At 39.5% G+C, this 27,010-nt stretch overlaps 1 protein-coding gene across 1 annotated transcript in view; it reads right to left on the minus strand.

Annotated features, from left to right (window-relative positions):
- Window positions 1–8,957: 8,957 nt before the first annotated feature.
- ZYG11B (zyg-11 family member B, cell cycle regulator) overlaps window positions 8,958–27,010 on the minus strand; it is a 92,858-nt gene continuing 74,805 nt past the window's right edge. Inside the window, exon 14 of the mRNA XM_049617174.1 lies at window positions 8,958–13,685. Coding sequence (XP_049473131.1) covers window positions 13,495–13,685 — 191 coding nt within the window. The 3' untranslated portion in view covers window positions 8,958–13,494. The remainder of the gene's footprint in view (window positions 13,686–27,010) is intronic.

Here is a 27,010-nt window from a genome sequence, read left to right on the forward strand (position 1 = left end):
CAGGGGTTTTGAAACGCCCGGCGTGACCACGCGCACGCGCCCGCCGCGGCCTCTCCCCCTCCCTCGGAGGCCGGCCCGCCGCAGACCCCGCCCCCGGGGCCGGCCCGCCCCTCGCCTACCCGTGCCGACCACCACCCCACCCTATCAGGGCCCAACCGTCCTCCTTTGGGCACACCAACGCCACAGAGAGCGTTCACCCAACTCCTACTCACGCCTCTGAGACCAACTTGCCTTAAACCCGCACCTCGGGGGTTGATACCTCACTCCTGTAGCCACTCTAGAGTATGCCCACAGACTAGCTCTGTGAAGTTGGAAAATAGAATATTTATTTATGTATTTTCAGTACTCTCTATACCCAACGTGGGGCTTCAGCTCAGGACCCAAGATTGAGAGTCCATTGGTCTACTGACTGAGTCAGGCAGGCACCCCTAGAATATATATATATATCTATATATATAGATAGATAGATATAGATATACATATATATATATATATATATACTTTAAAAAATCTATTTTTAAAGACCTTTCTCCTAAAACTGAGGTAACAACACCTCTTTTATCACTCTTCTCTGTTGATCCAACTCCTACCGACATTGAATGAATCAAGTATCAAAAACACTTCTGACTTCCTTTACTCAGCTTTCTTGTGACCTGCAAGGTACTAAGAAAATCCTTATAACTTGCTCCAAGAAAGAAACCCTGAAAGCAGTAAATCAGTACACTTCAGCTAATTTAAGTAAAAATATGTCTTGAAAAGGGTAGTTCTTAAGAGTATGAGCCTTAGATTTGAACCCTGGATTGGAATGCCTGCTCAGCCATCTACTAATTTGTGAACCTTGAGCAAAGTTCTTAATTTCTCTGAAGTTCAACATCCCCATCAGTAAAATGTGATAAGACTCCACATGGTCATGATGTATTGTTTTTAATACCACAGGATTTTATTTGCTGATATTTCGTTAAGTATTTGTATGCCCCGTGTTTATGAGGGAGATTGCTCTCCAGAGACATTTTATCTAGTTTTAGTATCACGATAATGCTGGCCTCAAAAATGAATTGGGAATTGTTCCCTGCTCAATTTTTTTTCTATTCAATTTTTTGAGTTTGTGGAGGATAGATATTATTTTTTGATAATATTATCACTTTATTCTTTTATTCTTTTATTTAATCCTCATTAAAAAAAAAAAAAAAATCCAGGGCTTCTGCATGGCTCAGTCCATTAACTGTCTGACTTCAGCTCAGGTCATGATTTCACTGCTTGTGAGCTTGAGCTCCCTGTCTGGCTCTGTGCTGACAGCTCAGAGCCTGGCGCCTGCTTTAGATTCTGTGTCTCCCTCTCTCTCTCTCTCTCTGCCCTCCCCCCCCCACCCCCGTCTGTCTCTTTCAAAAATAAACAATAAACATTAAAAAGTTATTTACAGTAGGTATCTCCATTTTACCCACAGAGAAACTGAACACCTGAGAGATTGAATAGACAAGTTAAATTTTACCCACGTGATGAACAGAAAACCTGGGAATCAAAATCTAGTTTTCTAACTCCCAGTCCAGTCAATGTTGGGAGTTTATTTTCAGTGGACTATTATTTCATAACTTCTCTATCCTCCAACTTCCAACACCTCCTCCTCCAAACATATTCTCAGCTTCCTGTTTTACTGAAAAAAAGAAAAGCAATAAAATAAAATTTTAAAAAAGAGCATCCTAAGTTCTCACCATCAACAACTACCCACCTCTCTGTATGGGCAAACTGTCTTTGCCTTACTGCCTATTACTATCAACTATTTTGCTCTTACCTAAGGCCAGCTCCTGTATTTGGACTTGTCCACTAGATCTTATCCCCTCTTGCTTAGTCAAAGACATCACCCGGCAACATCCTTTCTTTCTCCTGAATTATCATTTGTCCCCTTTCTTGGATCATTGACACCAGCACATAAACAAGCTTAGGGACACCTGACTGGCTCAATGGGTGCAGCATGCGACTTATGATCTTAGGGTTGTTAAGTTTGAGCCTCATGTTGGGTGCAGAGATTGCTTAAAAATAAAATATTTAAGGGACACCTGGGTGACTCAGTGGGTAAGCGTTCAACCCTTGGTTTTGGCTCAGGTCATGATCTCATGGTTCATGGGCTCGAACTCCTGCTTAGGATTCTCTCTCCCTCTCTCTCTGCCCCTCCCTGGCTCTCTCTCCTTCTTTCTGAATAAATAAATAAATAAATAACTTCAAAAATAAAGTCTTTTAAAAAATAAAAAATAAATTTAAAAAAAAGCCTATACTGGGGCGCATGGGTGGCTCAGTGGGTTGAGCGTCTGACTTCAGCTCAAGTCATGATCTCGCGGTCTGTGAGTTCGAACTCCGCATCGGCCTCTGTGCTGATGGCTCAGAGCCTGGAGCCTGCTTCGGATTCTGTGTCTCCCTCTCTCTCTGACCCTCCCCCACTCATGCTCTGTCTCTCTCTCTCTGTCAAAAATAAATAAAAAAAAAAAAACATTAAAAAAAAAAAGCCTATACTCTTTCCATAATTAAAAACAAAAAAATACTTTTGACCTAATTATTCAGGTTGTAAAAGCCAAAAACAAATGGAGACCACCCTCAAAAATTCCCTGAACAGAAAAAAACAGTTGTACAAAGTTTAATTTAATTTATTTTGCAAGGCTAACTTAACCTGGGTCATTTCTTGCTTATGCTTCTGAAAATAATAAGCAAAACTTAAACTGTTTCCCAAGGTTGGTATGAGGTAACCACTGATCAATTCCTTATCATTTAAGAAAACTCTAATATTATAACCAACCACTGTGAAGAGTAATCACTGCTTTCTCACTATATAAGCTGCTTTATAACCCCTGAGCCTCATTCCATTTCTTGGTTTTGAGTGCTCTTGGTTTGCAGGGTTTTGGTGTGCACAAGAAACTTATACTAATCACTACTTTGGTAATTCATTGGTTTTTCTACTACTTCTAAACTTTTGACAACGTACTCCCCCCCCCCCCATCTCTTCTACTCTGTTTACAGTAAAACCTCTCTAAAGTGTGGTCTGTACCTGGTGTCTCTTACCATTTTCTTTCACCCTGGCCACTCCACTAAACAGTTCTTGTCAAGTTGATAAATGCACTTTTCATTCTTCATCTTATTTGACTGTTCAGCAGCATTTGACCCAAGTGATTTCTTCTTCTCTAAAATACATTCACAAAAAATAATAAATAAATAAATAAATAAATAAATAAATAAATAAAACTTTCATTTAGCTTCCAGAATACATCTCTTTCCCCCCCCCCCCCCCTCCCCCCAACCTCTTTCTTCTTTCTTTCTCTTTTCCACCTACCTCACTGGCTGCTCCTTCTCATCCTCCTGATTCCTCATCACTCAGAATTCTACTTCTTTGTGTATGCCAGGACTCAGTGCTTGTATACCTCTCCTCTATCCATTCTTTACTTGTGGGGATTTTATCTAGTTTCATCACTTTGCAAGCAATCTATACGCTGATGTATCCCTATTTTTTATGTCTACCCCATGCCTCACTTTCGAACTTCAGACTCATACCCAGCTGTCTATTCAACATATAGACAACTGGTTATATAAACAGCCTTAATGTGTCCAAAAGTAAACTCTTGATATCCTCCCCCTAACTTGCTTTTCTTGCCAGTCTTTTCTATTTCAGTATATGTGGCAATTTCTTCATTTTCAGTTGCTTATGAAATCTTGGAAATCATTTTTAACTCTTTTATTCTCTCTCCTTTTTTAAGAATAGGCTCTTGGTCCAACATTAAGGCTAAACTCATGACCCCAAGGTCAAGAGTCCCATGCTCTACCAACTGAGCCAGCCAAGTGCCCCCTTGTTTTTTATTCTTATATCACCTATCCTACCTTTTAAGAAACCCTTTGTTCTATCTTCAAAATATATCTAGAGATTATCTATGTTCTACCTCTTTCCTGGGCCAACGGCTTGTCATTGCCTGCTTGGATTTTTTTTAATTTATTTTTTAATGTTTATTTATTTTTGACAGAGAGAGAGAGAGAGAGAGAGACAGAGCATGAATGGGGGAGGGTCAGGGAGAGAGGGAGACACAGAATCCGAAGCAGGCTCCAGGCTCTGAGCTGTCAGCACAGAGCCCGACACAGGGCTCAAACCCACAGACTGCAAGATCCTGACCTGAGCCGAAGTCTGACACTCAACCAACTGAGCCACACAGGTGCCCCCGCTTGGATTTTTACAAGATCCTCTTATCTGGTTTCTCAGCTTCCACCCTTGCTCCACTGAAATCTATTCTCAAAACAGGAGCTGGGGTGATCATTTTTTAACATTTAACATTTTTTAACATTTAACATTTTTTAACGTTTATTTATTATTGAGAGGCAGAGAGACACAGAGTGTGAGCAGGGGAGGGGGCAGAGAGAGGGGGAGACACAGAATCCAAAGTAGGCTCCAGGCTCCGAGCTGTCAGCACAGAGCCCCACGCGGGGCTTGAACTCACAAACTGTGAGATCTTGACCTGAGCCAAAGTTGGTTGCCTAATCAACTGAGCCACCCAGGTGTCCCATGGGGTGATCATTTTAAACGGTCATGTCACCCTTCTAAACAAAACTCTCCTATAACCTCCCATTTCATGAAGAATAAAAAAATTCTTAAAGATGGTGCTCTAACGGGAACAAAACATAAGAGACTCTTAAATATAGAGAGCCAACAGAGCATGCACCAGTGTGAGCAGGAAAGGAGCAGAGAGAGTGGGAGAGAGGGAATCCCAGGCAGGTTCTGCACTGCTAGCACAGAGCCCGATGCCAGGCTCGAACTCACAAACCGTGAGATCATGAGCAGAAACCAAGTCGGAAGCTTAGCAAACTGAGCCACCCAGGCGCCCCCAGAAATGTACTTTTGCACACTTGTTGTTGTTCACTCTACACCCCCCCCTCCACCTAATTCCTATTGATCCTTTTAATCTCACTTAGATGTCAATTCCTCTAGAAAGCCTTCACTGACATACCCTACTCTCTTCCTGCCAACTCTGAAGAAAAGGTAGGGAAGGATTGTGCAGATGTAGATAAACTGAGAAGTTTAAAGAAATTCAACTTCTCAGTGCACCTGGGTGGCTCAGTTTGTAATGCCCCCGATTTCGAATCCGAGAGACCACCAAGGAGCCAATACCGATGCAAACGCACCAGGGTTTATTTGCAAGCTCGAGCTTGGGCCCAAGTATACCCGACACAGCGGAGCAGGGACTTGGACCCCTAGGTTAAGAGGCGTAGCAGTTTTATAGGGGCCAGTGGCCAATGAGATTGTAACACACACAGAAAGTTGCATAGTCATGTTAGTCCACACGCAGGTGGCCAATTGAATTACAATTTACCCTATAGTAACTGTTTGAACTAGCCTATCACTCTGGTCAGAATTGGCACGCAAGTTTGGCGGGCAAAAGGCGGGGTTTACACTCTTTGGCGGTTAGGGGTTCCGCGTTCCTATATGAGCCGGTTTCCAGTAAGGGTGTGCTCAGCGGCTTGACTAGGGTGGGGGAGTGTCTTAAGCAATAAGTAGGTCATGTGGGGGTTATACATGAGATGGTGGGTGTAGCACAAAATGGAGTTAGTCTTTCTCTGCTTGTCCAGGGGTAGGGGGTTTTTGTTAAATTCCTTGGGTCCCACAAGTTAAGCATCTGATTCTTGATCTCAGCTCATATCTTCGTCTCAGGGTCGGGAGTTCAAGACCCATGTTGGGCTCCTTGCTAGGTGTGAATGAAGCCTACTTAAAAACAATAATAATAGGGCACCTGGGTGGCTCAGTCAGTTAAGCGTCTGACTCTTGGTTTCAGCTCAGGTCATGATCTCACAGTTCATGGGTTCAAGCCCCACATCAGACTCTGTACTGAAGTGTAGAGCCTGCTCAGGATTCTCTCTCTCTCCCTCTTTCTTCCCCTCTCTCCCTCACATGCTCTATCTCTCTCGAAATAAATAAACTTAATAAAAATATCTTTAAAAATAACAAAATAAAGAAATTAAACTTTGAAATGAAATTAGAAAACTGTAGTCAAGATCTCTTTAAATCATGGCTGACATTCTTTAAGAATTTTATAAAATCTCTTAAGCCTCATGGACCTGAAGTATAGAGGAAAGATCATGAGCTTTAATGTCAAAAAAGCCTGAATTCAAATTCCACTTCACCTCTCCTTTGGGCAGTTACTTAAAAGCTAATAGAACTTCTACCCTATGTGTTATTTTTGGCTTTCAAATAGATAGGATGCTTTCTAAGGGAAAAGGTCTGTGACTTTGAGCAAGTATTTGTCTCTTTCTGGGCATTGAAGAAGCACACAAAGATGAGCTATTAACATCTGTGATTTACCCATATCTATGTCTGTTAGCTTTGGTTTATTTCTCCCATTGTGATCAGCAATAAAACCTTTGTTATGGAAAGAGCCTGCCTAGGAAATAAAGAAAGGAACTGGAACCACAGAGGAGCACAAAGTGTCAGCAGCCCTAAATAGGAAAGGTTTAAATTGGATTTGAGATTGGCATTAATGGTTAAATTGGATTTTTCCTCTGTATAACACAGTGATTAAGAGCATAGATTTCAGAGCCTGACAGACCTGAGTCTTAATGTGTGACTATGATACCTAATAGTTTGTGACCCTGGCAAAGTTATTTAATACCTCACAATTTCTGTATCCATAAAATGGAATAATTGTCACCGTTGTTATAAGGTTGTTGCAAGGCTTAACTGAGAAAATACACATAAAAAGGTTTAGCATAGTGCTTACCTTGATATACTTTCCAGTTACATTGGAATTCCAAGTCAGTCATTGGAATCTATCGAGTAACTAGTAGTATTTGAAATTATAGACCCCTTCCAATAGTACTTGGCATATAGTGTTAATTGATTGACCCCAAAACCTAAATTATGGTTGATTTAGTCTCATAGGTCTTTAAAGGGGAAATCTTTAAATCCACTGCTAATATCCACTAATAATAATGTGCTTTATTTCATGAATCAGTTTCAAAGGGATTTTGATTATACCTTTGCTTTGCATTGAAAATCATTAGTACTAATTTTACAAAATAGCAAAAGTTCTACAAATAGTGGAGATACTAGTGTCAAAACAGTGTCTAGGTTTAATCTACAAGTTCCTCTATGTCTTATGATTTGAGGCAAGTCATTTGATCTCTTTAGGCTTCCCTTCATCTGTAAAGGTAGGGAATAATTATCTTTCCTTACAAGATATTTGAGAGTTAAATGCAGTACTTGGCTCATCATTCATAGTATCGGCAGTTTTGAAGGGTTTTGTTTAAGGCCAAATTGATGAGACTGAGAATTAGGTAAAAGATGTTTTTGGAAACCCTTTAATTTCCATATTCAAATATGACAATCACATTCTAGGTATGTAATTGAAAATGGTTCCTTTTATAATGTATATTAATGTGAAGTGACAGGAGAGCTAAGGTTTTTTTTGTTTTGTTTTGTCTTCCAATCCCTGTGCCCAAAGTGGTGCTGAGCCAGCCAGGCACCTGAGCTAAGAGTTTTTGTTGTTCTTCTTAGCTGTTAGTAGTCATATCCCAAGTCAAGAAGGGCTACTCATTAGAGATGGTCCTTGACTGAGTCATTGCAAGATGATTTTGAGCAGCTGTCTTACTGAAGGCATGGGAGTAAGCCATTCGTTTGCAGCATCTGGCTATTGGTGTCGTTTCCCCAAACTTGTTCTAAAGGCTTACTTCTGAAAGCTAAGAGCTCACTGTGGGTACTCCCAGCCTAGGACTTGCTCTTTCATAGGCTGGAGCCTGTGTAAAGACTAAATTCTGAGACTGCATTAGAATCTTAAATTATAAGAACAAAAATTCATGTGAGTGCTCATGGTTTCTACCATTCATCCCCTCCTCTCAATTCAAGGAGTTAATGGAGTTAGAACAATTCATTGGACTCTTAAAATGCAGATTAATGGGGAATAGAAGATGGAAGGATAATGGGAAGAAAGGAGGAATTCAGTCAAGAGAGATTGGGTCAACCTACATAATAAAAACTGTGACAAAGGGTGAGGGAGGGGGAAGGGTGGAGTAAGGTTTTACAATTTTTCCTTTTTGAAGTTATAAAACTTTAAAAAAAAAACCTGTCATCCTAACACAGCTAATCTCATATTTGTATATTAGTGAAGCAATCGTATTTATTTTGACCATTCATTAACGATTCTATAGCATTCTAACACTAACGCTGCCCTAGAACATCATCCTCAGGGACAATCTCCACTTCTGTGACCATTTAGTGCATTCTTTTCTGTAACATTCACTTGATGCTTAATCACATAATGCCCAAAATCTAAGAAATCTCATGCTATTATGTAACAATATGGTGGGGAGGAGAGGCCTACTGGATTGGAAGTCTGGAAATAAGAATCGTAGCGCACAGTCTGTCACTGGCTTCCTGTGTGACAGACAAGCTCGTTTTATTTAAGACCGTTTCTTCAACTACAAAATGAGTTTCTGAAACTGAAATAAATAACTAAGGCTTCTTTCTGGCTTAAACCTTGTTTTTTGGTAATCTCCCTCATTAAATACTCTTAATATACATTATATCAGTTAATTATCTCAATAGTTGTGTGAATGAATGTCAACCCAGATATTATGTTCTCTAGGAAGTCTTCTTGGGGTTGTGTAATGGGTACCCAGTTTGGATTGTGATCTCTGTGCCTCTATAATAAGCACTGTGGACTGGCCTGTAATGCAATTTAAAATAACATTTATATGCTTAATATTTCCTCTCCACAAAACTGTAAGTTTCCTGAGGGATTTATGAATTATATAAACTCCAACACTTAAACAGTACCTAGCACAGGTATTTAATGAAATGAATGAATGGAGTTCCATCCAGTACTAGAAACTTGTGCAATAAAACCACTGGTAAGCCATTGCTACAAGTTAATAACTAAGGAATCTGTATCTTGCATTAAAGCAAATAGTTTAGAAATAAAGTAGACAAGACACGCTTTACATAAAATTTATAACATTTATTTAGGCAAAAAAAAAATTCCCAAAACAAAACTCTGTACACACAACATTAATACCTAAGTGATGTCCTGATTTAAAATATAGCATGATTCATGTACAGAACACTCCCATTCATCTGGCCACAGTGAGAACAGTGCCTTCAGTCCAGAGAATTTGAGAGCCTTGGAAATGTATACACATTACATTTCCCAATGAATTTTTCATATCCTTTGAAAGGAGTTAAACTCTTCCATCGAAATTTAAGCAAAAGATAGCTTTTCTCTCATAAGTCCGTGGGAATTTGACAGTGGGAATTCTACAAAAGTCAAGGATTTTAAGATTTTAAAATTTTATTCTTGCAGATTATCTCAGTATAAATCTTGACATTAACATCATCCCATTTTTAAAGAAAAAAATGCTTTCAACAATTTCTTGCTTTTATGAAAGTGTATCTCAGCTTTCATTAGCTAAGTAGCTTCTTGCTTCTAAGCTGATTAAAATAAGCTTAAAAGAACCCATTTGAACAGTTTCCCCAAAAGTAAGTTCGAAATTACGCTAATAGTATTAATGAACTAGATTTATGATTTTCCATAGAGTAATTTTGATAAATTTGGATTTTCTAAATATTCTTAATAGCCATTCTATCTAGCTCTAAAGTTTGGTTGTGCCATCCAAATGAACTTCGCTTCATCCAGAGAAATGAGAAATAGCACTGACTTTCCCATAATTTACCCAAAAATATTGGCTGAGGGGAGAAACAGAGAAAGCTCTTTCTCAGGCTACCCATCAGTTAATATAGAATGTCTTAGGTTAAGATTTGGAAACTAAAGAATGCATAATTAGGAGTGTACCGTGTCATGCAAAGTCTATCAGATACTAAAAAAGATAAAGCAATTACTCATTTAAAGCACATTGAGCAAATTCCTATCATACTGCTATTCTCATCACTGGATGAAGGGTTGGATTTGCATTATTCCTAAAGTAAACAGTACATGAGTTAACACTTAAAATGAAAAATGTGTCAATACAAAGCAAATGGTAAAGATTAAACATCCAATATCCACACAATCATTTGAAACTGCTACAACGGATTCGAGAGGGAAACCGTAAGTTTGCAAACTTCTCTACAGGCTGCCTTAGAACACTACTCTGAGGCCCTATCCATATAAAGTTCCCAAATAAGTAACATACAGATAAAACTGCCCATATCAGCTGACATTATGATACTGCCTTTAATTTACACCTTCAGTTTAATAATACTGTTTATTCCAAAATAAAAGTTGCGCAATGAACAAATACTGTAAACATGGCATTAGAGAGGGCAGGAAAGGGGTGGGTTTTCCCTGCTACTCATGACCTCTTTTCAATCTCAGGTATTGGCTGCAGGTTGTTCTATGAGGGCGCCATGCATTTTAAAACACTAAGCCAAAACCATTGTTCATTAATGTATCGTAACTGAGAACATAAAATATATTTTCATTAAAACGTGCTCCAAAGGGCTAGAAGAAGGCCCAATCTTATCTTGACACATGGCATAATTAAATATACAGCTAAATGAAAGTGACTAGGGAGGAAAAGGGCCAACTCAAAAGGTCTCAATAGTAAGAACAACTTCTTAGGCTTGATAGATTTGATGTTTTTAAACACGAATCTTTGAAGTTTGCAAACAAAAGAGATCATGAAATTCAATTCCTATAGCACCCTTTTATGGCGATTCACCTCCACCTTAGGTAATTAAGTTGACTAGTGCCACTAACTGGCATTTCTGTCCAGGGGTAAAGAGCAGCAATATTTAAGGTCAATTCCTAGAACTGTGGGTCTGATACGATTTTTCAAATCCTCAATTAAGATCAGTAACCACTGAGTCCTTGGCCAGAGAGTAAACTAACTCCTTATTACTACTTGATTTATGTTTCTTTTCAACTGCCAAAAGGAAAAAATGATTTTTTAGAGTGTAAAGACCACGAGCAAAACTTATTTGATGTAAAGAACAAGATGCCTGATTTCTGCTTTAATTTTAGACTGTTCTTGTTTTACTCAATGATACCAACATGCATCATTATACTCTAAAAAAGTCTAATTCCATTTCCTTTGGTAGATCTAAACCTTGCTGCTGCTTGTGGACTGATGTAGTGATATTTTACAATATCTGAGTGCACCAGTGATTTGAGCAATGAGTGGTTCAGCCCTAGTCTAAATTGTGCTTGAAACAGCACCTCTAAGCCACTGAAGAGGTAACCCTTGAAGGCACCAAGTACTGTTACATTCTACTATACGCATGTAAAAGATAGGCCTAATTAATAGATTCTAACTGTAGACACAGGCCAGTTATGCCTCATAATTTCAATATATACATCTACTATATTTTAGCCAGATTCAAGACCTTACAGACAATTCTGTGCCTTAGTTAGATACACAATTTTAAGAACCATCCCAACCACAAAGGCACTACAATTTTTATATATGGGATGTGAGCAATTATTTTGCTTTTAAGACTCAGAAATATCCCACCATTACCAATGTTCAAAGTAGTAAATTTAAAACAAATTTTCAGTATTTTTAAGTCTTAATCTATCAAGTTATTCTGAGCAATGAAGGGAGTTATTGTTTTCTGTACATTGTTAGCTTTCTGAAAACAATTTGTAAAGATAAAAACCCAAGCCTAGCCTAATAAGGAACACATACTTTTGCTTCAACAGGACAGAAGAGACACTTGAAGCCAAACTTCTCAAACAGGCTTTTCCCTAACTATGCAAGCTAAGAGGCCTGGAGATAGTCAAAATAGCTAGCGATTTCCAAGCTAGTGCAGGCCGGCCTATTTTCTACATTTTGCCTTAGACATTAAAATCTAGGAAAAAGGGGGAAAGCTAAAAGAATCTTCCATTTCCCCTGAAATAGACAATCCGTGAACATTTATCTTGTGCCTATAAAAATTCCTTAAACCAATTAAGTCAGAAGTAATCCACAATATAATATGGTTTTTAATGGTTCTAAATAACTCTTTTCTTTTAGTTTAAGTTTTCATCCCTGCGAAGGAGTATGAAATAATTCAAGTATGATTTTTGTGATAGTGGTATGAAATATGTATGTCAAAAATGCTATCAGCACACTAATAAGCCAGCTCCTTTCTAAATAAAAATGCCTCTGAATAATCACCATAATTTAAACATACCATTTTAAATCTCTATTGAAAACAGTTTAGCCATCTATGGAAAAAAATGCAGTCATCTGAAATTGTGATTAACCTCATTCACAAACTAAAATTTTAAATGGAAATTAAATTTCTTGGTGACTTGCTGCCTCCCAGCTGCCATTATTGATATAATGATAATTGACTCTTTACTCTGCTGTAACAGGTATCTCAAAAGGAAAGGCAATTGTCTAAAAAATAACCCATCAAAAAATATTTCCTTTTACACGCTACATCTAGAACCATTGTATTTAACAACAGTCTAATGCTTCTCATTCATTTTTGGCAGTGAGGTGTGGACATCTTTCTCCAACATGAGAACATTAAGATACATGTATTTTGAAAAAAAAGAAAGAAAGAAAATTTAACTTCTTGTGACAAAATTTACTGTTGTTAAGTGTATTTAACTGAGCAGGTAATACCGTGTGTAGTCTCTATGTCACTGAATAAAATGACTTTGAAATAGAGGGAAAATAATGGTCGGTTTTAACAAGAGACAATTTTATAAAAATTCACATTTTCACAATAGTATGACTTATAGAGATTCAGACAATTAATCTTTAACACAGAATGTTGTAATATTTTACACTGTGATGTCCCGGGAAATATTTCTAGAGAGTAACCAGCAGTCTGTGTAGGAAGCAGCAGCCCATGCTTCCAGGAATAAATATGAAGAATAAGCTACTGCTTACTGCCTCAGAAGAGGTGGGCTCCAGGATAGCCTGTCCCAGTTTAAAAACTGTATTGTAAGAGCAGACCTTTCTCTAGTTCCTTATTTCTTTTCCCCTTAATAGTTTTCTTTCCAATATATTTTTTCTGCCATCCACCCAAGCTCCAGTTGGTGAGTAGCTTTCAAACAGGACTTGGATCTCCGCTCTTTCACACTAAGAAGGACATCTTATAAAAGGTACACAGAGAAGAAAGCCATTTTATACAGAAGCAGTATAAAACTTACAACTGAAGCAGTGCCAGAAATCAGGTTAACAGCTTATCTGAAACTGCAAATTGATTGGAAGGGACTTTAAGATCAGAAAAGTCTGGCTTAAGGGTTCGTGCAAACTTTATCATAAAACTGTAGAATTTCAAGCACAGGTAAGTTCAAACACGGAAAGATGTGGAAAATTTCCTAAAAGGCAATGATGAAGGAACAGATCCTTCTTGCCTCAGAAGTTAAAAATCACAAGACAAATTAGAGACTGTTCACATGGGCAGTACTTTACACCGTCAATCCCAAACTGATCTTATGACTCTTGTCATAGAAACCCCTAAAACATCACAGAGGGGAAGATATTCCAAATAAGCCTATCACAAAAAGGATTCCTGTGATTCAGTTATTCAATTACTTATGGCTATCAATTTAGCCTAGCCTGGGGCTGCTTTTTACAGGGAGGTGGTCTCCCATGGCGCACAATGTGTTTTTCTAAGCTGTCTAGAATGGCCACAGCAATCTGTTGGACATGGGGATCCGTCTGTTCATGTTCTTTGATGTTGTATAAATGCTGCAATCCTCCTTCCTCAATCAGCATGCTGCAATACCTTGAGGCTGAAAGAGGAGAAAGAGCTTTTCTTAAAACGCTTAAAAAAAATTATTCTACACACAAAAAAGTTCTTTTTGTCACTTAAATTTGAGCTATTTTTTAATTCTTTTTTTTGAATTTTATTTTTCATTTTTTAAAATTTACATCCAAATTAGGTAGCATATAGTGCAACAATGATTTCAGGAGTAGATTCCTGAGTGCCCCTTACCCATTTAGCCCATCCCCCCTCCCACAACCCCTTCAGTAACCCTCAGTTTGTTCTCTATATTTATGAGTCTCTTCTATTTTGTCCCCCTCCCTGTTTTTATATTATTTTTGCTTCCCTTCCCTTATGTTCATCTGTTCTGTGTCTAAAAGTCCTCATACGAGTGAAGTCATATGATTTTTGTCTTTCTCCGACTAATTTCACTTAGCATAACACCCTTCAGTTCCATCCACATAGTTGCAAATGGCAAGATTTCATTCTTTTTGATTGCCGAGTAAAACTCCATTGTGTGTATATGTGTGTGTGTATATATATATATATATATGTATATATATATATATATACACATACATACCACATCTTCTTTATCCATTCATCCATCGATGGACATTTGGGCTCTTTCCATACTTTGGCTATTGTTGATAGTGCTGCTATAAACATGGGGGTGAATGTGTCCCTTCGAAACAGCACACCTGTATCCCTTGTGGTAAATGCCTAGTAGTGCAATTGTTGGGTTGGAGGGTAGTTCTATTTTTAGTTTTTTGAGGAACCTCCATACTGTTTTCCAGAGTGGCTGCACCAGCTTGCATTCCCAAAATTTGAGCTATTTTTGCTACTGTCTACTAATACATGCTAAACCTTGATAAATACCTCTGTAATGATATGTCTACACTGCAAGGCTCCACACATAACAATGATTCTCTAATTCATATATATATACAATTCTCATATTCATATATGTATGGTTCTCTTATCAAGGCTACCAGAGCTATGGGTGGGGGGATTGGTTCCTCACATCCACAAGTCTCTATGTGGAAAGAAAGGGCAGTAGAAAACTTAGACGTTTAAACCAACCCTCTTCCTCCTTTCCTTATACTTTAACTGGGACAGATGAAATAATGGAGGCATATGGAAATTTTAAAACAGTTATATGGAAAAGCATAGACAATTACTTTAGACATGGTAAAAGAAACATTTGCATGTCCTTAAAAAAAAAAAAAAAGAAAAGAAACATCTGTATGTTCTTAGACTCAAAGTTTGATTAAAGTACCTTTCCATGTGGAAGGCTGTACGTTGGTTGGCTAAGTTGAATAGGTTTCTCCCATGTGTTTTATACAAAAAAAAATGAAATGGATAAACCATTTTTTTACCAAAAATAAATAAATAAAAATCATAACCTTAAAGCATAGGCAATCTGGAAAAGAAAACTTGTTTGATCCCAAATCATAGGTAAGATAGGTGCTATTACACTTTTATGCATTTCCTATATATTTAAAAAAAATTTAATGGCATTCATATTGTACATGTAATTTTCTTTTAAAATATTTTCTTTGCCTTGTTTTTAAGTATTTCTTCTTTTTATATATACCACTTTTAAAAGTATTTTTAGTTTTAGTCATATTTATTAAAGTATAATTTACACACAGTAAAATATACCCAATTTAATCTATAATTTGATGAGTTTTGGCAAATGTATACACTTGTATAACCACCACCACAATCAGAATATAGAATAAAAAAAAAAAAAAAAAGGTTCCTTGTGCACCTCTGCAATCCCCTCTGCAGCCTCACCTAGGCAACCACTTCTCTAATTTCTATGATATTGACTTTTGCTTGGTCTAGAACTTCAAGTAAATAGGACCATACAGTATGTATTCTTTTGAGTCTATTTTTGCTCAGCATGGCTTATTTAAAAATTTTTATTTTAATGTTTATTTTTGAGACAGAGCACGAGTCGGGGAGGGGCTGAGAAGGAGAGGGAGACACAGAATCCCAAGCAGGCTCCAGGCTCTGAGCTGTCAGCAAAGAGCCCCATGCAGGGCTGGAACTCACCCCCTCAGCCTGACTTGAGATGTGTCCATATTGCTATGTATATGTGGTAGTGTTTTTTGTTTTTTTTTTTTTTAAGTATTTTTAAAATTTGAATATTAGGAGGTGCCTGGGTGACCCAGTTAAGTGTCTGACTTCAGCTCAGGTCATGATCTCAGATTTTGTGAGTTCGAGCCCCACATCAGGCTCTCTGCTGTCAGTGCAGAGCCTGCTTCAGATCCTCTGTCTCCCTCTCTCTCTCTGCCCCTCCCCGGCTGTCTTTCTCTCTCTCAAAAACAAATAAACATTAAAAAAAATAATAAAACAAAATAAACAGGGGTGCCTGGGTGACTTAACCAGTTAAGTGTCCAACTCTTGATTTTGGCTCAGGTCATGACCTCACTGTTGTGAGTTCAAGCCCCATGTTGGGCTCTGTGCTGGGCATGGAGCCTGCTTGAGATTCATTCTCTCTCTCTCTCTCTCTCTCTCTCTCTCTCTCAAAAAAAGAAGAAAATAATAAAAAAATAAAGTATTAAGTATTTTAAGTAAATATTCTATTGCATTGACTATACTACGTATTTTTTTTAAATCTTTTTTTTTTTTTTTAATGTTCATTTTTTGAGAGACAGGACATGAGCAGGGGAGGGGGAGTGAGGGAGAGGGACAGAGAGAGAGACAGAGGATCTGAAGCAGACTGTGCACTGAGATGGAAAGCCCAAAGCAGGGCTCAAACTCACAAAACATGAGATCATGACCTGAGCCGAAGTAGGATGCTTAACTGACTGAGCCACCCAGGAGCCCAACATAAGTATTTTTGTGGACTTTCTGTTTCAGTGATCTTGAGGAAATACTTAGAATGCTGGGCAAATGCTAAATGTGCGCTTAACATTATAAGAAATCATCAAGCTGTTTTCTAACATGGTTGCATAATTTTTTCATTGTTCTAAATGTTTATTTATTCTGAGACAGAGAAAGAGAGAGAAACTGGGGGAGGGGCAAAGAGAGAGGGAGAGACAGAGAATCTCAAACAGGGTCCCCACTGTTAGCTCAAAGCCTGATGCAGGGCTCAAACTCACAAACCATGAGATCATGACTTGAGCCAAAATCAAGAGTTGATGTGTAACTGAATGAGCCACCCAGGCGCCCCAAAAATGGCTGTATAATTTTTCAATCTGATCAGTAATGAATGAGAAAGCTGTTTCACATTCTTGCCAACACTTGCCATCATCCATCTTTTTGTTTATAGGCAGCCTTTTTAGTAGGCATAAACTAGTGTCTCATTGTGGTGTTATTTAATTTTTAAATGTTTGTTTAATTTGAGAGAGCAAGAGCGAGTGGGGGAGGGGCAGAGAGAGAGGGAGAGAGAGAATCCCATACAGGCTCCACACTGACAGCACAGAGCTCAAACCCACAAACCCAGAGATTATGACCTGGGTTGAGATCAAGAGTCTGACACTTGGGGCACTTGGGTGGCTCAGGTGGTTAAACGTGACTTTGGCTCAGGTCATTGTCTCATGGTCTGTGGGTTCGAGCTCTGTGTCAGGCTCTGTGCTGACAGCTTAGAGCCTGGAGCCTGCTTTGGATCCTGTGTCTCCCTCTCCCTGCCCTTCCTCTACTCGCTCTGTGTCTCTCTTTCAAAAATACATAGACATTAAAAAAGAAAGATTAAAAAAAAAAGTCACTTAACTGACTGAACCACCCAGGCACCCCTCATTGTGGTTTTAATTTGTATTTCTCTAATGACCAATGATGTTGAGCTTCTTTTCATGTGCTTATTGGCCGTTCACATGATCTCTTTGTAGAAAGTCTAGTTAGTCCTTTGCCCATTTTTAAACTGGGTTATTTTTATCATTGAGTTGTAAGAGCTCTTTATATATTCTGAAAACATGTCCCTCTATCAGATATATAACGTGCAAATATTTTCAACCTTTCTGTAAATTGTCTTTTCACTTTGTTGATGGTGTCCTCTGTAAATTGTCTTTTCACTTCCTTGATGGTGTCCTTTGAAGCACAAAAGTCTTCATTTTTTTAATTAAATCCAATTAAACTAGCTTTTCTGTCACTTAAGCTTTTGGTGTCCTAAGAAGCTACTGCTTAATCCAAGGTTATAGTGATTTATATCTATGTTTTCCTCCTAAAAATTTTATATGCTTATGTAGATGTAGATGTAGCTCTTACATTTAGGTCTAGAATCCACTTTGAGTTAGTTTTTAATGTTGTTTTTTTTTTTTTAATTTATTTTTTGAGAGAGTGTGTGCAAGTGGGGAAGGGGCAAAGAGAGGGGAACAGAAGATCCAAAGCGGGCTCTGCACTGACAGTAGCAAGCCCGATGTGGGGCTCAAACTCACAATCTGGGAGATCGTGACCAGAGCCGAAGTCGGGCACTCAACTCACTGATCCACCTAGGCGCCCCTTGAGTTAATTTTTATATACAGTATGAAGTAAGGAATCAGATTCTTCTTTTACATGTGCCTACTCAGTTTTCCCAGCACTGTTTGTTGAAAAAATGACTCCTTCCCCATTAAATTGTCTTAGCACCCATGTCAAAAATAAATTTTGGGGGTTATTTCTGAACTCTCAATTCTAATGCATTGATATATATGTCTGTCCTAAGGATGTTGAACATCTTTTCATGTGCTTATTTGCCATCCATTAATCTTCTTTGGTAAAGGATCTGTTCAACTCTTTTGTCCATTTTCTCTTCACTTGTATTGTTTTCTTATTAAGTTTTGAGAGCTTTCTTTCTTTCTTTTTCTTTTTTTTTTTAAAGAAGATTTTATTTTTAAGAAATCTCTACACCCAACACAGGCTCAAAGTCACAACCCCAAGATCAAGAGGCGCACACTCCCCTGGCTGAGCCAGCCAGGTGCCCCGAGAACTCTTTATAAAAGTTTTGAATACCTATGCTTTATCAGACATGTGATTTGCAAATACTTTGATCCAGTATGTGTACTGGCTTTTGATTCTTTTAACAGTATCTTTCAAAGAACAGAAGTCCTTAAGTTCGATCAAGGGCAATTTAGCTATTTTTTTTCCTTTGTAGATCATGCTTTTGTGCATATTTAAGAAATCTGCAGGGTGGCTGGCTGGTTTGGTCGGTAAAGCAAGCAACTCTTGATCTCCAGGTTGTAAGTTCGAGCCCCACATTGGATTGTAGAGATTACTTAAAAAATATAATCTTAAAGAAAAAAAAAAGAAATTTGCCTAACATCAAGTCACAAAGATTTTTTGTTTTCTTCTAGAGCCTTTTTTTAAGTTTGTTTATTTATTTATTTTGAGAGACAGAGCACGTGCACATGGGGGGCAGAGAAAGAGGGAGAGAGAAAATCCCAAGCAAGCTCTGCACTGTCAGTGCAGACTATGACAAACACGGGGCTTGAACTCAGAAACCACTGAGATCATGACCTAAGCCGAAACCAAGAGTCAGACACTTAACCCACTGAGCCACCCAGGTGCCCCTCTTCTAGAACTTCTTTTTTCTTTTTAACGTTTATTTATTTTGAGAGAGACAGAGTACGAGTGGAGAAGGGGCAGAGAGAGAGGGAGAATTCCAAGTAGGCTCCACTTAGCGCAGAGCCCGACACAGGGCTCAGACTCATGAAACCGTGAGATCATGATTTGAACCAAAATCAAGAGTTGGATGCTTGACTGACTGAGCCACCCAGGCATGTCTTCTAGTACTTTTAAATAGTTTCTTGTTTCATATGTAGGCCTATGATCAATTAAGAGTTAATTTTTGGGGGTGTTTGGCTGGGTCAGTTGGAAGATCATGAGACTCTTGACCTTGAGGTCATGAGTTCAAGCCCCACTCTGGGTGTAGAGGTCACAACCACCCAATCAATCAATCAGAGTTAATTTTTATATAGAGTCCAAGGCAGAATAAGCTCACTTTTTTTTTTTTTTCCTAAAGTAGGCTCCATGCCTAAAGTGGGGCTTTTTTTAAAGTAGTTTTTAATTTATTTTTTATTTTTTGTAGTAATCTCTACATCCAATGTGGGGCTGCTCAAACTCACAACTCCAAGATCAATAGTTGCTCTTCCAATTGAGCCAGCCAAGCACCCCTCACTTTTTTTTGCATCCAGAGATCCAGCGGTTGTAGCTGGATTTGTTGTAGCACCGTTTGTTGAAAAGATTATCATTTCTTTATTGAATGCACTTTAAACTTACGTCAAAAATTAATCAACCATATATGTCTAGGCCTATTTTTGTATTCTCTATTCTGGTCCACTGTACCTTTGCCTATTTCTATGCCTGGACTTGCAACTGGTGTCTGAAGTGAAGGCAGTCTTGTGGGACTAACCCTTAACCTATGGGATCTGACACTGTCTCCAGGTAAATGTCAGAATTGAATTCAATTTGTAGTATGCACAGATGCTGTCTGCTGAGAACTGGAAAACTGCTTGGTGGAGTGTGGAAAAAAACATGTGTTAGAATTGATGTCAGAAGTGGGGTTTGAGGGGTGCCTGGGTGGCCTAGTTGGTTAAGGTATCTGACTCTTTTGGCTCACGTCATGATCTTGCTGTTCATGAGTTCGAACCCTGCATTGGGTTCGGCACCATCTATGCAGAGCCTGCTTGGAATTTTCTCTCTCCCTTTCTCTGCCTCTCCCATCTCGCATGTGCTCTTTCTCTCCCTCAGAATAAAAAAAAAGAAAAAAAAAAGGAAAAAAGAAATGGGATTTGCTATAATGGCTGTGGCTCATAAAAATATGTGGTTTGGGAAGAGAAAAGATGAAAGAGGGATGAAAAACCTCTGATTCCAGAGTAGCCAGGTATTCACCATGATATGGAGTAGCAGCTGAGCTGCAATCAGTTACTAAAGGTAAAAGTTGCCAACAGAATTTAGAGATGGATCTAAACCTTACCAGCAACTGCTTGTGGCAGTGGTTAGGCAGATTAATCAAGATAAAAGGGCCAGGATTCCTTGGCATGACCCCTCACTGGGGACTCAAAGCCTTTCAGGTAAGGCTGGGTAAATTGGTCAGGGAATGGAAAAGTTACCAAAATCCACTGGTGAAGCCCTAATGTGGGCTTATAATTAGATCGAGAGAAAATAAAAATGTGTGGGTTGAGGGGCACCTGCGTGGCTCAGTTAAGCGGCTGACTTCAGTTCAAGTCATAATCTCACAGTGTGTGGGTTCGAGCCCCACATTGGGCTCTGAGCCTGGAGCCTGCTTCAGATTCTGTGTCTCCCTTTCTCTCTGCCTCTCCCCCACTCACACTCTTTCGCTCTCTCGCTCTCAAAAAAAAAAATAAATAAAATAAACATTAAACAATTTTTTTAATGTATGGGTTGATGGAATTATGAAAGGTGGAATGTTTAGGGGCGCCTGGGTGGCGCAGTCGGTTAAGCGTCCGACTTCAGCCAGGTCACGATCTCGCGGTCCGTGAGTTCGAGCCCCGCGTCGGGCTCTGGGCTGATGGCTCGGAGCCTGGAGCCTGTTTCCGATTCTGTGTCTCCCTCTCTCTCTGCCCCTCCCCCGTTCATGCTCTGTCTCTCTCTGTCCCAAAAAAAAAAAAAAAACAAAAACAAAAACAAAAAAAACCATTGAAAAAAAAAAAAAAAAAAGAAAGGTGGAATGTTTAAACAGGTTTTATGTAAAGAAGCTGTGTTTCCTTTACCTGAATGTCTTATGGGAATGAGCATTATGTCTGGCTAGGGAACACTTCACCTACCTAGTAATATAAAGTCAAAATCTGTGGATGAAGTCCTAATGAAGGCTACAGTCAGGAATGTAATAGAATTAAACTAAAAGTTTGTAGGACAACTGGTATGGTTGAGTAGGCTTTATGTAAAGTGACTGTATTTCTTTTACTTGACTGTATTATAAGGATGGACATTTTATTTGACTAGGAAATGTTACTCCTACCTAACATTGTAAAACAGAAAGCATGTAAATCTACTCTTCAAGTAGACACGCTAAATGGGTGCCAGAAGCTTTCTTAAGCCTGTGCAGTGTAGAATATAGGCCGAAGTGCTGATAGGGACAAATTCTCTGTGCCTTACTTATGTGAAGAACAGACTGGGGCATTGGACTAGAGAATTTCCAACCAAGAGGCATTTACTACCTTGCTCTCTGACATTAACTGAAGCTACCTTATGACAGAAGGATTAAAAAATGATCTTAAAACCTGAAATATGCATGGTGTTCTGGGTGATGTCAGAGAAACACTCTAATGGGGATGGCAGTGCTAGGAGAGTTCCCTAGTGAAATGGAAATTGTTTATACAGGATAATGCTAACCTGGGGAATGCAAGGAGGGTATAATCATGGGCAGGAAGACTCTTTCTCCCTAGGACCCACTTTGAAACTGCACAAGGAGCTGCTACATTCTATCATCACTTGGACAGTACCTTGTAAACAGCTGTCCACTAGCCAACAAAGAGTTGCTTGGTTTGTGGACAGTAGTTCCAAGGTGAACAGACAACATCCTGTTTGAAAGGCCAGCACTCTAAAAAAGGTAAAAGCAAATGAGCTCTGTGAGCTGAACTGCATGCTGTTTTCCCAGCAGTGATTAAAGAATTGAAAAGTGATAAAAGGCTCTTGTTGGGTTTTTAATGACTTGAGGGCAGTGGTCAATGGCCTGAGCATACGGATGGGCACAAGGGCAATAGGAACAGAATTGAAGGGGTGCTCATATGAGACATGGCCCTATGGAAATCACTGTGGGAATCTGAAGAGTGCATTCTAGTAGGACATTTCAACGCCCATCAGAACTCCTTGTAGGTTCAGAAGATAACTGGAATAGACCAGCAGAAGAACGTGCCTGGGGTGGCCTGGGGTGGCCACATGGGTCCATGAAATAAGTGGATATGGAGATACTACAGCAATGCAGATATGGGCTGAATGTAGACATATGGCAATCTCTGAGGCACAAATTGCCAGCAAGAACGGTTCAGCCTGCCAGCAAAGGAGACAGACACTGTAGATGGCTATGTGGCAAATTCCCTGGGGGGAAAGGCCCTGATCATAGCTAGCAAGTCAGACTAGCACTGGTAGTCCTGGGGAGATACAGATGGGTCTTGACAGAAGTAGATACTGACTCTGGACTGGGCTTTGCTCAGACAGTGATAGATATGAATGCTTAGAATGCTATAGAGCAACCAAAACATAAGACATTGAAACAATTTGGACAGCCGACTGTCATTTCTTCTGATCAAGGAACATACTTTACAGTGTATAATGTTGATGGAGTTCAGGACACATTGCCCTAAAACATGGCTTCTTGGCATATTGACCATCCTAAGCTAAAGTTGTTTGAGAAAACAGCAGAAGCAGGAAGATTACTCTGACTTCCCTCCCTCACCCTTCTTCCCTGAAATAGGTCATAAAACGCCCATGTGAAAGGTACCCTCCTTGTACCAGGAAGAAGGAAGATATTTTATCACCAGAGACCTGGAATTGGGGGCTGAGAAATCTGTACAAACAAACTGTATTTAACTAACTCTTATTTTCCTAGCCACTTCTTCACCATTTACTACCCCTAGCCAAAACATCTTTGTCTTGTCAATTTTTCACAAATTTGTTTCTTTATCTAAAAGGTATAAAAGCTTCCTGCTCTGGTCACTTCAGGGCTTCATTCTTGTTTGAAGATTCCCACATATAAAACTTTGAAGTTTTAATAAAATTTGTATGCTTTTCTTCTGTAAATCTGTCTTCATCAGCTTAATTTTCAGGCCCATCTGCTCCCTCGAGGTAGCCACCTGGGTCCATGAAATGAGTGGATCTGGGGTACTGCAGCAATGCAGACAGAGGCTGAATCTAGACATTCTTCCTGCAACCTCTGAGGCACAAATTGGCAGAGGTGAGTAACACTTTTTCCTCCCTTCCAATGTCCAACAATGGGCAGAGAGAGATCTTCCTCAGGGTAACAGTTTCAAAGAATTGGAATGGGCAATTCATATATTGGTTGTTTTAAAAAGGGGGTGGGGGGCGCCCGGGTGGCTCAGTCGGTTAAGCGTCTGACTTCGGCTCAGGTCATGATCTCACAGTCCGTGAGTTCGAGCCCTTTATTGGGCTCTGTGCTGACAGCTCAGAGCCTGAAGCCCGTTTCAGATTCTGTGTCTCCCTCTCTCTCTGCCCCTCCCCTGTTCATGCTCTGTCTCTCTCTGTCTCAAAAATAAATAAATGTTAAAAATAAAAATAAAAAATAAAAACGGGATGGGGTAGAGGTGAGAAACAGGTCTGAAGAGCTAGATTCCATGCCTTTGTGAGAGTATGCTCATGCTCAATATGAGTGGGGCTAAAAAGAGTGTCCCCACTAGATATTCTTCTGTTTTTCTGGTGGATCCAGAGAAGAGGGAATGGGAAAGGATGCTGGTATGGCTATGTAATTCTTGCCAAGGGAGGATACTGTTAAAATGACTATACTTTTTTTTTCCCCCTTCTTCTTCTTCTTCTTCTTCTTCTTCCCTGTATCAATTAAACTTAAAAAAAATGTTTTTAATGTTTATTTTTGAAAGAGAGAGAGAGAGAGAGAGCAGAGTTGGGGGGGGGGGGGCAGAGGGAAAGGGAGACACAGGATCTGAAGCAGACTCCAGTATCTGAGCTGTCAGCACAGAGCCAGACTCAGGGCTCGAACCCATGAACCATGAGATCATGACCTGAGCTGAAGTCTGGCACTTAACTGACTGAGCCACCCAGAAGCTCCAATTAAAAAAAAAAAAAAAAAAAAAAAAAAAAAAAAAAATTCCCAACCAGGGGCTTCTGGGTGGCTCAGTTCGTTAAGCATCTGACTTCGGCTCAGGTCATGATCTCATGGTTCTTGAGTTGAGCCCTGCATCGGGCTCTCTGCTCTCAACATGGAGCCCACTTCGAATCCTCTCTTCCCCTCTCTCTGCCCCTTCCCTGCTTGTGCTCTCTCTCTCAAAATAAACAAGCATTAAAAAAAAAATTCCCAAGGGGTACCTGAGTGGCTCAGTCACTTAAGGATCCAACTTAAGCTCAGGTGATAATCTTGAGGTTTGTTAAGTTCGAGCCCTGCATCAGGCTCTGCACTGACAGTTAAAAGCCTGCTTAAGATTCTCTCTCTCTGCCTCCCTCTCTTCCCCTCCCCAGTTGTGCGCACATGCACGCTTGCTCTCTCTCTCTCTCAAAATAAAATAAACTAAAAAAAAAATTAAAAATTCCCAGCCTGATGCAGTGGTCACAGATCAGGGCTGCAACTACACATGTTGGAAGCAGGGATGATTCCTAAGTAAGAAATTGTAACTGTACTTTAAAATGTTTTTGTGGTGCCTGGGTGGCTCAGTCAATTGAGTGTCTGACTTTTGATTTAGGCTCAGGTCATGATCCTAGGGTTGTGGGATCAAGCTCCGAGTTGGGCTCTGTACTGAGCATGGAGCCTGCTTGGGATTCTCCCTCTCTCTCTCCCTCTCTGCTCCTCTCATACACTCTCTCCCTAAAAGAGTAAATAATAATAAAATATTTTTGTCAGAATTCCCCAGAGCCTAATGGAGAGGAGATGTTCCATCTGACAGAATTGGGATTAAAAGTCAATGCAATTATACTGCCCAGAAATAAATACAGCCCACTAGTTCTGTACCTATGTAATCTTACCCTCTCTGAATGAGAGTTGACTCAGTGGGAGACAAGTACTAATCTAGTATTACTGCCTGCAATCCAGATCAGCACAGTGGCCAAAACTAATAATGTCCCTTCCAGAGGTAGAAAAGTTTGGTATAAATGAAGAGAAAGAAAAATAGTAGCTAAGGGTACAGAAATGAACAAATGGGTCATGTCATGAGTGAAATCCAAGAGAACACTAACACCGCTAAAGAAGCTCAGAGCAAGAGATATCTCTTAGCTCAGTTGTACCAGCTGCCTGAGAGCAATATATGGCTTCACCTTAAGACCACTTCTGCTTTTGAAACTTTACAAGATCTAATGGAAGCCTGCAAATCTGAGTGGCCTTGCCCTGGCAGACATTTTCATATGATATGATTACTAATGACTGAATAGGACTCTCCTGATGTGCCAGTATCTGTTAACTGTTATGATCTTTTTGTTATAAAGGATCTGCGGTCAAAGATTGGGGTGGCTCGTGGTAGAATAAGAAATTATTTGGTCTCTGTCCCAGGTTCCTGGTAGAGCTCCTCAAATCCTTGGAATTTCCCAATAGGAGTATCTTGTCATTTATCAGGAGTCCCTTTTGAGAACATGCTAATAAGGTGACAGAGCAGAGTCCTTAGACAGCCTCAGGATGAAGCTGGTGAACAGAAAGACCAAATGATTAGAGGGTTGGACCTTTCAGCCCCATCTTTGGACTTCTAGAAAGGGTAAGTGAGGAAGGTGCAGATTAAGCTCTATAAAAACTCCTGAACAAGAAGATATGAGGAGCTTCCACGTTGGTGAATGCATCCACATGCCCTGAAGGACGGTGCACCCCAAGTTCTGTGGGGACAGAAGCTCCTGTACTCAGGATATTTCTGGGTCCCACCCTATGTACCTCTTAATCTGGCTGTTCATCAGTATCCTTTATAATATCCTTTATAATAAACTGGTAAATGTCACTAAATGTTTCCCTGAGTTCTATGAGCTGCTCTAGCAAATTAATCAAACAGAAGAGGGGCTTATAGGAACCTCTAATCTTTATAACCAGTCAGAAGCACAGGTAAAAACCTAGACTTGGGACTGGCATCTGAAGTAGGGCAGTAGTCTTATGGGACTGTAGGATCTGATGTCATCTCCAGGTTAATAGTGTCAGAATTAAACTAAATTTGTAGGACATCTAGTCAGTGTTGATGAGAATGGGAGAATTGCCTGGTGAGTTGTGGAGAAAACACACACCGGAGCCACAAAACACTGTCTTGATTACTGTAGCTTATAGAATAGCTGGAAGTCAGGTAGTGGAAGTGCTCCAATTTTGTTCTTCATTTTCCTAAGTTATTTTAATATTCTTTGCACTTCTGTATGAATTTTAGAATCAGTCTGTCAATTTCTCTTCAAAAGCCTGCTGGGATTTTGACTGGGGCTGTATAAATCTACAACAGACTTGGGGAGAATTGTCATTTTAACATTAAGTCTTTCAACTCATGAATATGGTAGATCTCTCCATTTAGCTAGGCCTTCTTCAATGTCTCTCAGCAGTGCTTTGTTTTTCTGTGTACAGGTCTATACATTTTGGTCAGATACACCCATCCCTAAGTATTTCATAGTTTTTGACACAATTGTAAATGTCATTTTTCCATTTATATTGGTTGTTGTTGGTATACAGAAATGCAACTGATTATTGTGTATATCGTGTATCCTGGAACCTTGTTAAACTCAATTAGAACTAGTTGCCCTTTTGCAGATTTCATGGGATTTTTCTAGAGA

The sequence above is a fragment of the Panthera uncia genome (assembly GCF_023721935.1).
Source record: "Panthera uncia isolate 11264 chromosome C1 unlocalized genomic scaffold, Puncia_PCG_1.0 HiC_scaffold_4, whole genome shotgun sequence".
NCBI classification, from domain to species: domain Eukaryota; kingdom Metazoa; phylum Chordata; class Mammalia; order Carnivora; family Felidae; genus Panthera; species Panthera uncia.